The sequence below is a fragment of the Phalacrocorax aristotelis genome, chromosome 10 (assembly GCF_949628215.1).
Source record: "Phalacrocorax aristotelis chromosome 10, bGulAri2.1, whole genome shotgun sequence".
NCBI lineage: Eukaryota > Metazoa > Chordata > Aves > Suliformes > Phalacrocoracidae > Phalacrocorax > Phalacrocorax aristotelis.
In genome coordinates, this window is record NC_134285.1 from 6,005,697 (window position 1) to 6,018,155 (window position 12,459).

Consider the following 12,459-nt stretch of genomic DNA (forward strand, 5'->3'; position numbering starts at 1 on the left):
AGAATAAGATGCCAAACAATCTTATTTTAATAAAAGTTAGCACCCAAACCTTTGACTTTTAGTGCTACAAGCATTTCAGTTCAAAATAATCTCCTCTTTCCTGATGTTTGTTTTTCTAGTTTACCTGCCTTAAATTGATTAGTTTAGGCAGCTCCATTCTGCAGCAGTATTCTCAGAGCTCCCATCCGTCTTTTCAGCAGCATTTTATAATAGATCAGTTTTTTTCCTTTTTAACATGAGATGGAAATTTTTCTGTTTTGCCAAGCCCCACCTTTTCTTTCCTGTGTCCTGTCTGTTTTTAAGACAGACTATTTCTGTGATCATTTTCTCTCTTCTGTTTTCCCTTTCTAATTCCCATCCCTGATGGCTGTGGTTCCTGATGAGGCAGGGTTAAGCAGAGGCTGGGTGGGGGGAAGAAGTCTGTGCCACAAATTGCAGGTTGGAAGGAGCCTTGAGGGAGGGCACAGACAGGCATCTTCTGCTGTTATCCACTGGACAATATGAAGATGTGCTGGAGTTACCCTGTTGCTACTTACACCTTCATGTTGGGTTATAAAGCCTGGGGGAGGAGAACGGGAATGAAAAATAACATTTTTGTTCAGGCTTTCTGTTTATCAGTTTCCAGTGTGGTTTATGTCTTTGCGTGTGCTGTCTATAAATGCGCAGATAGGTTGAGAAGGGTGCAAGTTGTCAAGCCTCAGGTATGGGTGGGCTTTTCTTCATCCAAATGTCTTGCTACAAAATAATTTCCCTTGCTCCTCTTTGCCTCATTAGTGCTAACCTTTTTATTTTGGACTCTGTCCTGAAGATGTTGATAGTTGCAGCATGTTTCTTTTTTCTGTTAGGTATCTGCAATAGCTCTGTCATCGTGTTTTACCTCTGTGCGTCTTCAGTGTTCTTCCCATCCATGCTCCCTGGTTTTCGGTGCTTTCTCTTTGATGTGATCCTTGTTTCTGACTGTTGGCCCTGGTGTGTGCAAATGTCTCACCTTTTCCTGAGTTGCAACATGACCCAGACAGTGTTGCTCATCTAATAGTCTCTGTGCCACTGTGGACTTCTTGTTTTCCTCTCAGGTTGTTATACAGACCGGTTCTGCATCCTGTTTGCTTTCCCTGTTATTTTTATAGTCTCTCTGAGGTGGTGACTTGGCTACTGAAAGGATGGAATGATTAAAATAATGTTTCATGGATCACTGGGGGGGGGAAGCTGTCAGCTGCTTTTGTAATTTTTTGAAGGAGATTATTAAAATGTATCTTATAGCTTCAGCGTTCACTTTCTGCCTTCATTGTTCTCAGTCTTTCAAAGAACATTCTGGAAAATTAAGTTTTGTCATTAAGATTACATTAAAGTGGATTACAGAAGGGAAGAGCAAAATATGAGGAGTCTCAACAGCTCAGAACAGAAATATGTTGGCATCTCATTCACTGGGATGTGGAACAAGGAACATTAATAGGCTGATAAACAGAAATGACTTTTTCTCTTTAAGGCTTAAAAGGTTTACTTTGAACTTGCAAAGATTTTAAAAAAATGCCAGTTCCCCAAGCTTATGTTGAACGGAGAACTTTGGGTCTATTTTATTTTACTTTTTTTAATGCTCATTTTGAGTGAGCAATTACTTTAGAAAAGCCATAGGTGTCATCAGTGTGGAAGAAAAGGGCCCACATTGAACTTTAATGGTATTTGCTGCTGGGTACCTACTTTCAAATCCTGTTTTGTGTCAATAAAGAATATAACTTTGTTTTTGGATTTTTTTTTTATAGAGATGGTTTAGGTTGTATTTGGTGCAGTTTCTGGAAGAATTATCAGTCTGTCATAAGAGAGGAAGAAAGGATCTCAATAATTTGCTTTGGCATGGTGTGGAGAGCTGTAAGAAAGTTGAATTTCACACTTCTTATAGCAAGGAAACCTATGGTAACAGAGTCAGTTCAGAGAGTTTAAGTATTGTCTCTGCTTTCATAGTCATTTCTGGCATTTAGATTTTATCTACATTAACATCACATTTGATCTGAGGCTGAAATATAAGCAGATGATGGTGTTCTTCCCAAACATCATGCAATGGCTGAGGAAATTGTCCATTTGTCTCCCCTGGCTTAACTTTTCTCATGTTTTAAAACACTAATTTTCCAACCTAGTTTGAGAGGTGTGTATGTGACTGAATGCCTGTGATCTCCATGAGATGTGAATCCCAAATATTTGTCATTATTTCAAGAAAGAAATATGGCATATATCTTATTTTTCTTTGTGAATGTCAGCTCAATCATAATCCATCAGTCCACTCAGCATTCATAGAAATAGGTCACAACAGTGAAAATTAAGAAAAAAAATTTCTCCATTGTCCTACCAAAATATTTTGCAAAATCAAATGCAAAATTCTGAGTGTTTTGTAGTATTTAATCTTATGTTTGCATTTTTTCTTCTGTTCTGACTCTAATCGGGACTAAGTTTCTTTGATGGAGCAAATGGTGTTTTCAGTAAGGTTTCTGTAGTGTGATTTGATTTGTTATAACACAGTTGATGAGGGTTTTGTATATATATTTACCCTGTGCATAAAAAAAAGAATATTGTTGAACAATCTCTAATGAATCTTTAGACAGTGGCTGAGGTACCTGGTCTCACCCATCTGTTCTGCCCTGTGTTGGAGGCTGAGCTGTAGCAATCTTGGTAGGCTGACGTGTATGCATGGAGAGTTTACGTGAAGTCTGCCTTAGCACAAGCTTAGCAAAGTCTGTGTTAGTACAAGCCCTATGGAAAGGGGGACAATGTTTTAAGCGTAGGATTTTGAGAGGCATGGTGTGATGAATCTTGCTGTTACATTTTAAGATGTCACCTAATTTGTGTCCATTTACTGGGAATTACTGTCAGCCTAAATTGCCCTGAATGGGGTGTTTATGGTGTAGGCTGCTGTGTTATGAACTGAGCAGGTGGGCTGTGAGCACGTGTTTGAGTTTGCTAGCTGTACTGCGAAGTGGTAACCTCCAACAAAAGGATGGGCTGGAGAGCAGTGGTGGGTGGGTTTATAATTTGGCAACTGTAACATCCGAATGATGTGGGTTTTGTACACTGCAAGTAATCAGTTCTTGAATGACATATATGTGCTTGTGACATTTGACATCTTGGTTATACCACTTAATTTTATCCCATATTTCACAGTATGCCAGGACTCAACCTGCGATTTCTCATCTTTGGATGTTGGCTTCTAGGAACTTTTTAAATATGGATTTATTTTGTAGGATCTGATAAGAGTTGATTCTCTGCTTTATTCCGTGGAATTCTTGCATTGTTCAGTGAGAAAAAGGCTAATGTTTAAGTATTCATGAGACCAAATTTGAGATGTTTGCTGAAGTGGGAATGGGGAAGGGAGCAGCCAGGGCAAGGCTGGTGCTGCTTCATGTTCAGTCAGGGTAGATACTGCTCTTGGGCACAGGTTCCCTTTTTAACTAATTGAGGAGGTAGTGGTGTCCTGGTAATGAAATTATCCATTGTCACATGCAGATTTGAAGCCCTCATGATGAACTTTCCCACCTGAATACAACAGTGAAGACGACTATTTCACAGTCCTGGTTATTAATTTGGTCTGTGAATGGTTCCAAATTGAACTGGAGCTTTAAACAGGCTTCTTATTCATCCAGTGTTTAAAAATACCTATTTTTCTTGAAGGAGGAGGATTTTGAGGTAGGGAGACAGCTACTTGGGGATTTTGGTGAACTCCTACATAAATTTCCCAAGAAGTACAATTTAGAGACCTGGCAGTGCAGGATATACTTGATTTACGCTAAGACAGTACCTTAACAATAGTGCTATTTTATTGAAAAGCCTTTTTATTTATTTTCTTTTAATTATAATGATAATGAATACCTTCTGAAGCACTCATATATTTCCTAGTGCTGTTTTCAGCATTAGAGAAACAAAGATCATCTGTTCCTGAGTAAGCCAGAGATGTTGGGTTTGATTTTTCTAGCTTGCTTAAGGTTTTTTGACTTGCGTGCAATACTTTTTTTCATGTCCTGCTCACTCTTTAAATAAAGCTACTGCAGTCTTCGATAAACTTGTCATACTTAAACTATGAAGCAACTCTTAACAATCACAAGAATTATTTCACTCTTATTTTGTTATTGATCAAGTACTTCACCAGCATATTTGATCTGTGATGAGCTGCTTGGTCAGTGCATTGGAACAGCTCTCTATTAGTGTCCCAGCAGCAGACTGAGTGGCTGAAGGGCATGCATGAAGAACATCTCTAGGAATACATGGATAATTGTGCATCACCATATCGTGCTGCACAGAGAGCTGAGAAGGAGAGGGAGCAAGCTATTCTGGCTTAACTGAGAATCACGGCCACATTGCAATAGAAGTGCTAATCACCTGGCCTCAGATGGCATTTCTCTTCCAATATAGGTTGCTGGCAAGAGCAATGTGCAGGTGGTGGCTATAATTACTTGCTGAGTATTATTTTTCTGTCAAAGTAGACCATATTAAACCTCAGTTTTACTTCTACTTTGTTAGAAAAAGATTAAAAGATAGAGTAGAACCCGAGATTGTGTGTCATGTGTTGAAAACAAGGCGTCTTCTCAAAGGCAAACTGGCTGATTCTGAAATAGATATGCAATTATTTAAATGCTTTGTATATGTGAGGTTCCAGTAACTGTCTTGTGCTGAACAAGGCGGCTGTCACTGGGATGGTTCTTCTCTCACATCTTTTTCTGAGAACAGCCAATAATGAGACTGCGGCGTCTTGGTTTCCAGTGGTGGAGCCCTAAGATGGAATGCACCAACCCCAGTGTCCTGCTATCATGGTGATGCTGCTTCTCTCTGAGAGGCAGAGGCCAAGATTTCACAGGTCTGTATTATCTGTTCTAGTGCCCGTATACTGGAGAAGGCTCGGCAGCAGCTACAGGAAGAAATACTACGGATTCAGAGCCAGCTCTTGGATGAGAAGAAGAAGCGTGAGCAGCACGAAGCACTGGTTAGACGGCTGCAGAAACGTGTACTGCTGCTCACCAAGGTGAGTTTCTGGACAATGTATGGAAAAGCCCATGTCCTTATTTCTTTCCTCTGTGTGTAGCCCTTGCTATTTCTTCTTTGTTCACGTCCAGAACTGGTACTACAAAGTTGTTATGGGGTCTTTGCAGAGCAGGTGCTATAAAAGACGAGTAAAAGTACTAGTACATCCTAAGGCTTTGCTAGTGTTCCCCCATCTGGGCTCATGCTGTGTTGGCTTTGTCTCAGGGCTGCCATTTGTGTGAGGGCAGAGGATTGAATCATGTTGTCTCTAGAGTGTTTAGAGCCACTGAAGGGAATTTATAATGGCTTTGGCTGCATCGCCTCTTTTCCTAAAGGGAACGAAACGACGGCACCTTGTCAGCTGTTCCTGTGGAAAAACAATTTACAGAGAGTAAGAGATTTGCCTTCCTCTTATGCTGAATGTCTGTTTGAATGTAATGGTAGGCACTAGACCAGTAAATTGAAAATACGTTTTAAGATTCTTTCTATAGGATATATCAAAGAAGTGTGCATTATTCTATATCAGGTGTGCTCTCATGATGAAATTCTATACCATAATTTTGAAGTCTGTAGAGCTTTGCAAACTTCATATTAAATTCTGAGAGTGCTCTTTACCCAAAGGGAATAATAATTCTCTACAGTCAGAATGATAGGTACTTCACTTTCCAAGAATACTCCTCACAAAGCTTCACTCATCTGAGCAATCTCCCTGACATTATAAAGCTGCTCACGTAAGTAAGCTTATGTGTGTGCATAAGGTCAGACTCGAGTAGTTAGAGCGAGTGAGAGGGAGCCAGGCACATTGCTGTGTACGGGGAGGAAAGATGTTGGTACAAAGTGTCTGAGCAAGAAGGAAAGGCGCTGTTCTGTTGCTTGTGCTTTAGGCTTTAATTTTCAGTGTCAACTAAAGCATTTTGATCGGTTTTAATTGTGCTGTACCCAATTCTGTGTAATTCCATGTCATTGTTAAGCCAAAGAGAATGTGATGTATGGTGTGGAGAGCAGGGCTCCTTGGAGCATGAAGCGACAGCTTTACAAGAGGGTATTCTATCAGATCTTCTGGCTGCAAAATTTAATGCCACAGAGTGTCACGTAAGAGAGAAGAGAAAAATGACATCAGTTCTTTCTGCTTTACAGTGAGGCGGGCACTACAGTCAGGGTGGATGGACCAAACTCTCTCCTTGGAAACAGAAAGGGCATCTCTTCTCAGTCTTTCTAATACCCCCAGCAGCAGCCAGCCCTCCATACTGTTCTAATCTGGTACTGGCACAGCTGGATATGACACAGGTGGATGCTGAACCCAATAAAAATCCTTCCTTTACAACATGCCCAGGTGTTTAGCTTTGCGCTGGGCTGCTCAGACTTCAAGGAAGTTTCTCAGACGGTTTCTAAAATATTCCCTTTGTTAATGTGTTTCCAGACCTAAGCAGAAACACGTGTTGTCACAGAACAAAATATATCATTACTTTTCTTTAAGTACTGGACAAAAAGACAACTGTACTTTGTCATGTAATGGATTGTCCCCTGATTTATAGAGAGAGACAGATCCTTTGCTTTGTTTGCAATCTTGCCACTGAAGAGGAGTAGAGGAAAAGTTGGAAATGTCCTTCATCAGACCATGGCAAATAAACTTGTGTTTTGGCAGTGGAAGTTTTCAGTGTGCTCAGTAATTCCTCAACTGACCTGTTTTAAAGGAATAAAGACTTTGCTGTTCTGAAAATTTATATTCCATCCAGAGAATGCTGGGGGTCCTTTGTGAAGAAGTACATGCATTATGCTACTTGGGTGATCTATCGCAGGCACTATTTCTCCTACTGGTTGTTCTTCTCATGCAAAGTCAGAAGAAGGAATTTCATTTAATTAAAAAAGTATGATATTGTGATTTAAAATGAGATTGGGCAAATATATCGCCTGTTAAAAATAATTATTTTACATTGAAAGCATATCACCTAGAATGGTATTTAATCATCTAATTAGTGGCATCAGTAGTACAGCATGCTTCTATGTAATTTGAGAATGGAAAAGATGAGCTCTCTCTATTGAATCTTTGTCTTGTTAAATAGGACTGTGAAAATCTAATTTGGGGGAGACAATTATATATATGATTGAATTGCTACTGCTTTTGATAGTGTGATTTTTTGCATTTGTGTATATTTGACCCTCTAGTAGGGCAGGGAATCTGTTCCTGTATGCTGAGCAAATGAGGATTGAAAGGCATCAGACATGTTTAACATTACAAGTTTAATGCAGTAACAGCTATCCTTTCATTGGGCTCAAATTGTAACCTGAAAGTCTCAGGCCTTGAATATGTTTTAAAAGATCAATAGAAAAGATAAGCTGTTCTTCTTTTGATAACAGCAGTACCCAATATTTTAGTAGTAAACATACTCTGTTCAGGGGGTACTTGCTTTGCCAGTCTGATTCCTTCTGAGGTTACTTTTACAGCTACTGAATTTTTTTCCTCAAGATTCAAACAATATTTTTTGGCCTTCACCGATTGCCTGTCTCACTTGTTCAGTCTTGTTCATTTTCTCCTTGCCACAGTCTGTGTCTTTCTTGGTTGCTCTCATATTTCCGTTTCAGTGCATTTAACTTCTCCCTCCATTGCTTGTTTCCTCACCTCATTTACTTCTTTAGGTCTTTCTTGACCTTACTTGGGCCTTTCCAGTTGGCTTATTGTTTGGAATTGGCACAATTGTCAGTCTAGGATAGTTCGGTGAGTTGCTACAAATCTCTCTTCCCTGCTGGACTTGAAGAGGAGCGTTCTCCAGGCTTTGACATGTTAGTGCAGTGGTCCAGCCCAATCAATTCCACCTCCGACAGTGTGCTGCCGTAGGAGCTGTGTCCTGGTTACTCCTGTTGACAAACTGCTGTTTAGAACATGTTAGTTGATTACTTTCTCCCATATGTCCTTGTAAATCCGGGCAGTACTTAAGTTTTCTGATCCACATGTTTTCAGTGAAACGTAAGACTAGATTTGGACACCCTATAGGTTTTCAGACATTGATGGCTTGAAGGTATCTCCTGGAGTGTCACTCCGTTCACCTAGAGTGATGAAAGAGAAATTGGTGTTTGAAGGTGTGTATTCACTCGCTGTCTTAGAAATCCACTTGGCTGGGTTCACTGTTGTGCTGTCTTGTTGCTTTGGCTTTGCTCAGAGTTTTAGGGAAATCTGTAATCTTTGCTTTATTACCTGAAGTAGCTGCGATACAGCAGCAGTGGGAGATAGCTGAAATGCTGGGGAAAGACCTAGTCCACCTCTGCCCTTTTTCCTATTTAATTTACTGCTGCATTGGCTTTGAATGCCATGTTTACCTACACAGTTTTGTATTTGACTTCTGTGCTGTCCTTAAGCTTGTGAGTATTTCTCCTTTTCTGAGAGCTTTGCACGCTACCCCTGGTCTCTGTTTATGAAGCAGGCTTATTAAGGACAGTCAGTTCTGCTACTGAATGGCTAAAATCTGAATCTCTTAGGAAATTTTCTATGACATGTAGGTCTCCCAAAATGAAAAACCCTTTCTGAAAATCCTTATCTGAGAGCAGGCAGCTGACTGAGTCAGTATTTCATGGATACAAAGCTCTGGTCTATTTGTTTCAGGAGGGCAGCTTTCAGGAGGCACAAAGGGACCTTATGCAACAGAAGTGAAGTTGAAAAAATGCAATAGAGGCACACTGAAGGCTTCCCAAAGCCTTTTGATGAGGAGGGCCAAAAGTTGCCTTGCATGGATCTTCTTAGGGTTGTCACCTCCTCCTCTCTTGTGATTTTTACCTGGTCGCCATCAGCCCTCAGCTGTATTCCTTACTCAGCTGCTGTTAGGGTTCAGACCTGCCAGCCTCTTCTCCTGCACACGTGCAGTTCAGTGACTCCTTAAAAGTTATTTCTTCTGTGCACAGAGCTGGTGGATGTAACTGCATGAAGCTGCAGAGTGACTAGGAACAGCCTATAACACGTGCAGCGGATTTGACCAGAGACAAAATGCCCTGCTTTTTTGCAGCTGGTGTGTGATCCTTTGGGATCTTGCCTATTTGCATACACCAAAACTCAAAATGTGAAGTCCAATTTCAGTTACTTCTTGTCACTTTTTCCAAATGAGTCTAATTTGCTTCTCAAATTGTAGATTTTGTGAATGTACACTGTCCTAATTGCATCCATTGCTCTCATATAAGGCATAACGCAGCAAATGAATTAATCTGATTGTACTGGATGTTGTTGTTTTGCTGTGTTTATTTCCCGTCTGTGCATTTGTCTGCCTTTGGGTACTCTGCTGCCTGGAGAAGAGGCTGAAAAATTCCATTTTGTGTTCTGAGCATTCAACCAGATCATGTGATCTGATAGGAAATCTGTTTCTATTGAGACATAATTTAGGCCATCACCATAAAAGCTGGAGATTAAACAAGTATTGATTAACCAACTCCAGCTGACTGTTGATACCACATGTTCCTGGAGATATCTTCGCGAGAGTCAGTGCGAAGTATGAAGTGACTCCCAGAGCCGAGAATGGCAGAGATGCATCAGAAATGGGACTAGGTAATTAAACTGTTCATTAAGCATGGCAGATGCAGAGTTCATGACTTGATTTGCCATCTGCTTTGTTTTGTAATCAGTAAAGATTTAAAATAATACCAACGGTTTCTCTGTCATATTGGGTCCTGCATTATGTTTTTTTTTTCTTAGGAGGCAGACAATTTTAAAGTACAAGGAAGGATCTTAATGTTCTGGGGGTTCATCAAGGGAGGTGAATTAACCCTTTTTCTGGGATACGTAAAAATTTAACTTTAAATATTGCACTCAATATTGCACTCAGTAGCAATAAAAACAGCCAGTCTGGCAACCAGATGCCTTGCAACAGACCTTCTTTTGGGTATTATACCCTGTGCTCTGCACCCAGGTATCGTGGACAGCTTTGGGGCGGCACTGAGCTGCTCCTCTGTGCTATGGGCAGTATCAAATGCTTTTCCGTGGCTGCTATGATACGAGGCTTCTTCCTTCCATCAATCCACTCCATGTGTATCGTTTAAACAGTGCCATTACTCGTGCATCACCAGCTGTGCTGCCTCCCTACACGTGATTGTTAATGGCTGTCAGCCTGACCCTTGCCAATCCTTTCCCTCTGCTTGCTGTGTCTCCCCTTCGTAGATTTTTATAAACCCATGGAAGTTATCTTCCTTTTTATGCCTGCAAATAATTCCATTTTAAAGTGATTCCACTGCTCCCTCTTCTGTGATTCAGGAAGGCAAGTTTTGTCGGGTGAGGTAGCACTGGATCATCCTGCATGCTTGAGAAGAGGGAAGCCAGGGCGCTCAACCTTTTAGATTGAGCACAGTTCCCTTTAATTTCAACTTGATTATATTTATCGGTTAAATAATTTCAGAGAAAAAGTGACTGGTAGTTACGGGTGGAGGGGGATGATAGCAAGGGAAGAGAGACGGTCATTAACCACTGTGGGACAGAGAGGAAGAGGTAATTGTTGCCTCTGGAGTACAGGGGGTTTGAACAGGTCTCTGCTGAATTGTAATTTTTAGTATCCAGTGACATAATGAATTTTAATTCCCAGACTCCTCTCGTAGGGTGCCTTTTTTAAAGGATGAGAACTAACAGGTCAGAGATGAGGTAGATAGATGCTTTTATGAAAAATCCTCCCTCTCCTCTCTGTTAGCTGTTGTTGCATCGATACTGAGTTCAGCTGATGCAGGATGGTTGTTGGGCTTCGTGTTCATGGTTTACACAGGAGTGTCTGGGTTACTGGATAAAGTGGGCTAAATTTTGTGAGGACAAAGTGGGACTTGGGCGTTTGATGACTGCTGCTGTAGACATCTGTTGGGGTTGAGGAAATGCCATGTTTTGTGTTTGCTTCTGTTGCTCTCTGACAGCCTTGTGTCTTGTGAGGTGGAGGTGCTTCAGGGAAAGACAGTTCTGGGAGGTTTTCTTTTAATGCTAGGAGTGCTTTTCCCCTGTGTAACCCAAATTCGATGTGATTTTTTTTGAGTAACTTCTTCCAGTTACTTACTGCGTCATATTTTAATCCTGATCCACCAAACCACCTTCTGGAGCTCAGGCAGCTGCCTCCCAAATGTAGCAGCATTGGAGGTAATTTGCTGTGCCACTCTTTGCCTGCAACGGATGCTCCACAAGGAGATTCTGCAAATATTTACTCTGACAATACTTTTCCTGTCTGGGTTTTCTTTTTTTTGAATGTCTGTCACTAGTCTACTTCACCTTCCTTAATCATCTTGTTCTCTGCATTGTAAGGACCTTTAAACCGTGCTCTCCCCTTGCATATGTAACAGATTTCTAGGATCTATTGACCTGATTTCAAATATCTCTAGACCTCAGAGCTTGAGACTTATTTTTCTCCTTTGTCTGTACCCCCTAATTTGTCTGCTTCTGGGATTCATTTAGCTTGTAACAGAATGGTCTGACTCTAGGTTTCATGGAAGTTGCTACAGAAAATACAAAATAAAAAAAATATAGATTTTATTAGCCCCACCATAGTCTTGCCTGCGTTACACAAGTCACTCAGCTCTGCAACTCCAGAAACATAGCAGTGTTGGTGGCTTCACCCTGCCTTTCTCATGAACCAGCCGTAACATTTAATGGAATGGTTTCATCTGCAGTGCCTGTGCTGCCCTTTCTGTAGCAAGCTGATCAGAATCCCACAGTACTCTAATGGCAATTTTTGCAGAGATTTGTACAATGACAGGCTAACTTTGTGCTGATTTATACTTGATGCTTCGTTATATTCATTACAAGATCTTATTTGCATGCTTGACATTTTAAAATATTGTGTTTGGAATGTGTTATTTATTTTGAGACCTTTATTAAGGAACCTCAGTCTAAGGGTTTAATTGTTACTGATAGCTAAGAGTGTAATTACCGCAGTAAAATATCATGACTATATTAAGCAAATGGAAATTGTCTTCCAGAATAAAGCGAGTACAAGCCATTTGCCTTTGAAACAGGCTGTTCCACGAGGCCTGCTAATATAATTTGCTAATACAATTGCAGAATCTCTCTATAAAGAATGGATAAGGAGAGCTGAAGTCGATGTGTTTGGAGAAGAGGCTGTATGTAGCAGTTTCAAAGCAGTGCACAAAAACCATTTGGAAGGAGGAAGTATCTTTAAACCAGAAAATATTGCTGTTTCTTAAGAGAGATTTGCAGATTTCTGAAAGATGGGAGTAATGCATGTTTTGTGAACAGGCTCCCAGACACGTGCATGCTTTTCTTTTGCTTGGTTTTCTTTGTTTGACATTAGCTTCCTCACTTTACATGATTTCGTCATAGGTTTACTCCTCACATTTTTTACTCAGTGAAGAAAGTAGCAGAGTTGTTGAGTTCTCACTTCCTTATCCTGCTTCAAAATGACTTTTCAAAGCCTACGAGTTCCCTCAGTTTCTGACTTGTCAGTCTGCATCTGTTGAAGGGATCTCTGGATCTGAAATGACCAAGCGTGTTCA

General features: G+C 40.6%; 1 protein-coding gene across 2 annotated transcripts in view; it reads left to right on the forward strand.

Annotated features, from left to right (window-relative positions):
• The window catches only part of MAD1L1 (mitotic arrest deficient 1 like 1), a 381,688-nt gene that overhangs the window by 112,224 nt on the left and 257,005 nt on the right, over window positions 1-12,459 (forward strand). For both annotated transcript variants that reach the window (XM_075104884.1, XM_075104885.1), the window contains exon 11: window positions 4,858-5,002. In XM_075104884.1, coding sequence (XP_074960985.1) covers window positions 4,858-5,002 — 145 coding nt within the window. The remainder of the gene's footprint in view (window positions 1-4,857; window positions 5,003-12,459) is intronic.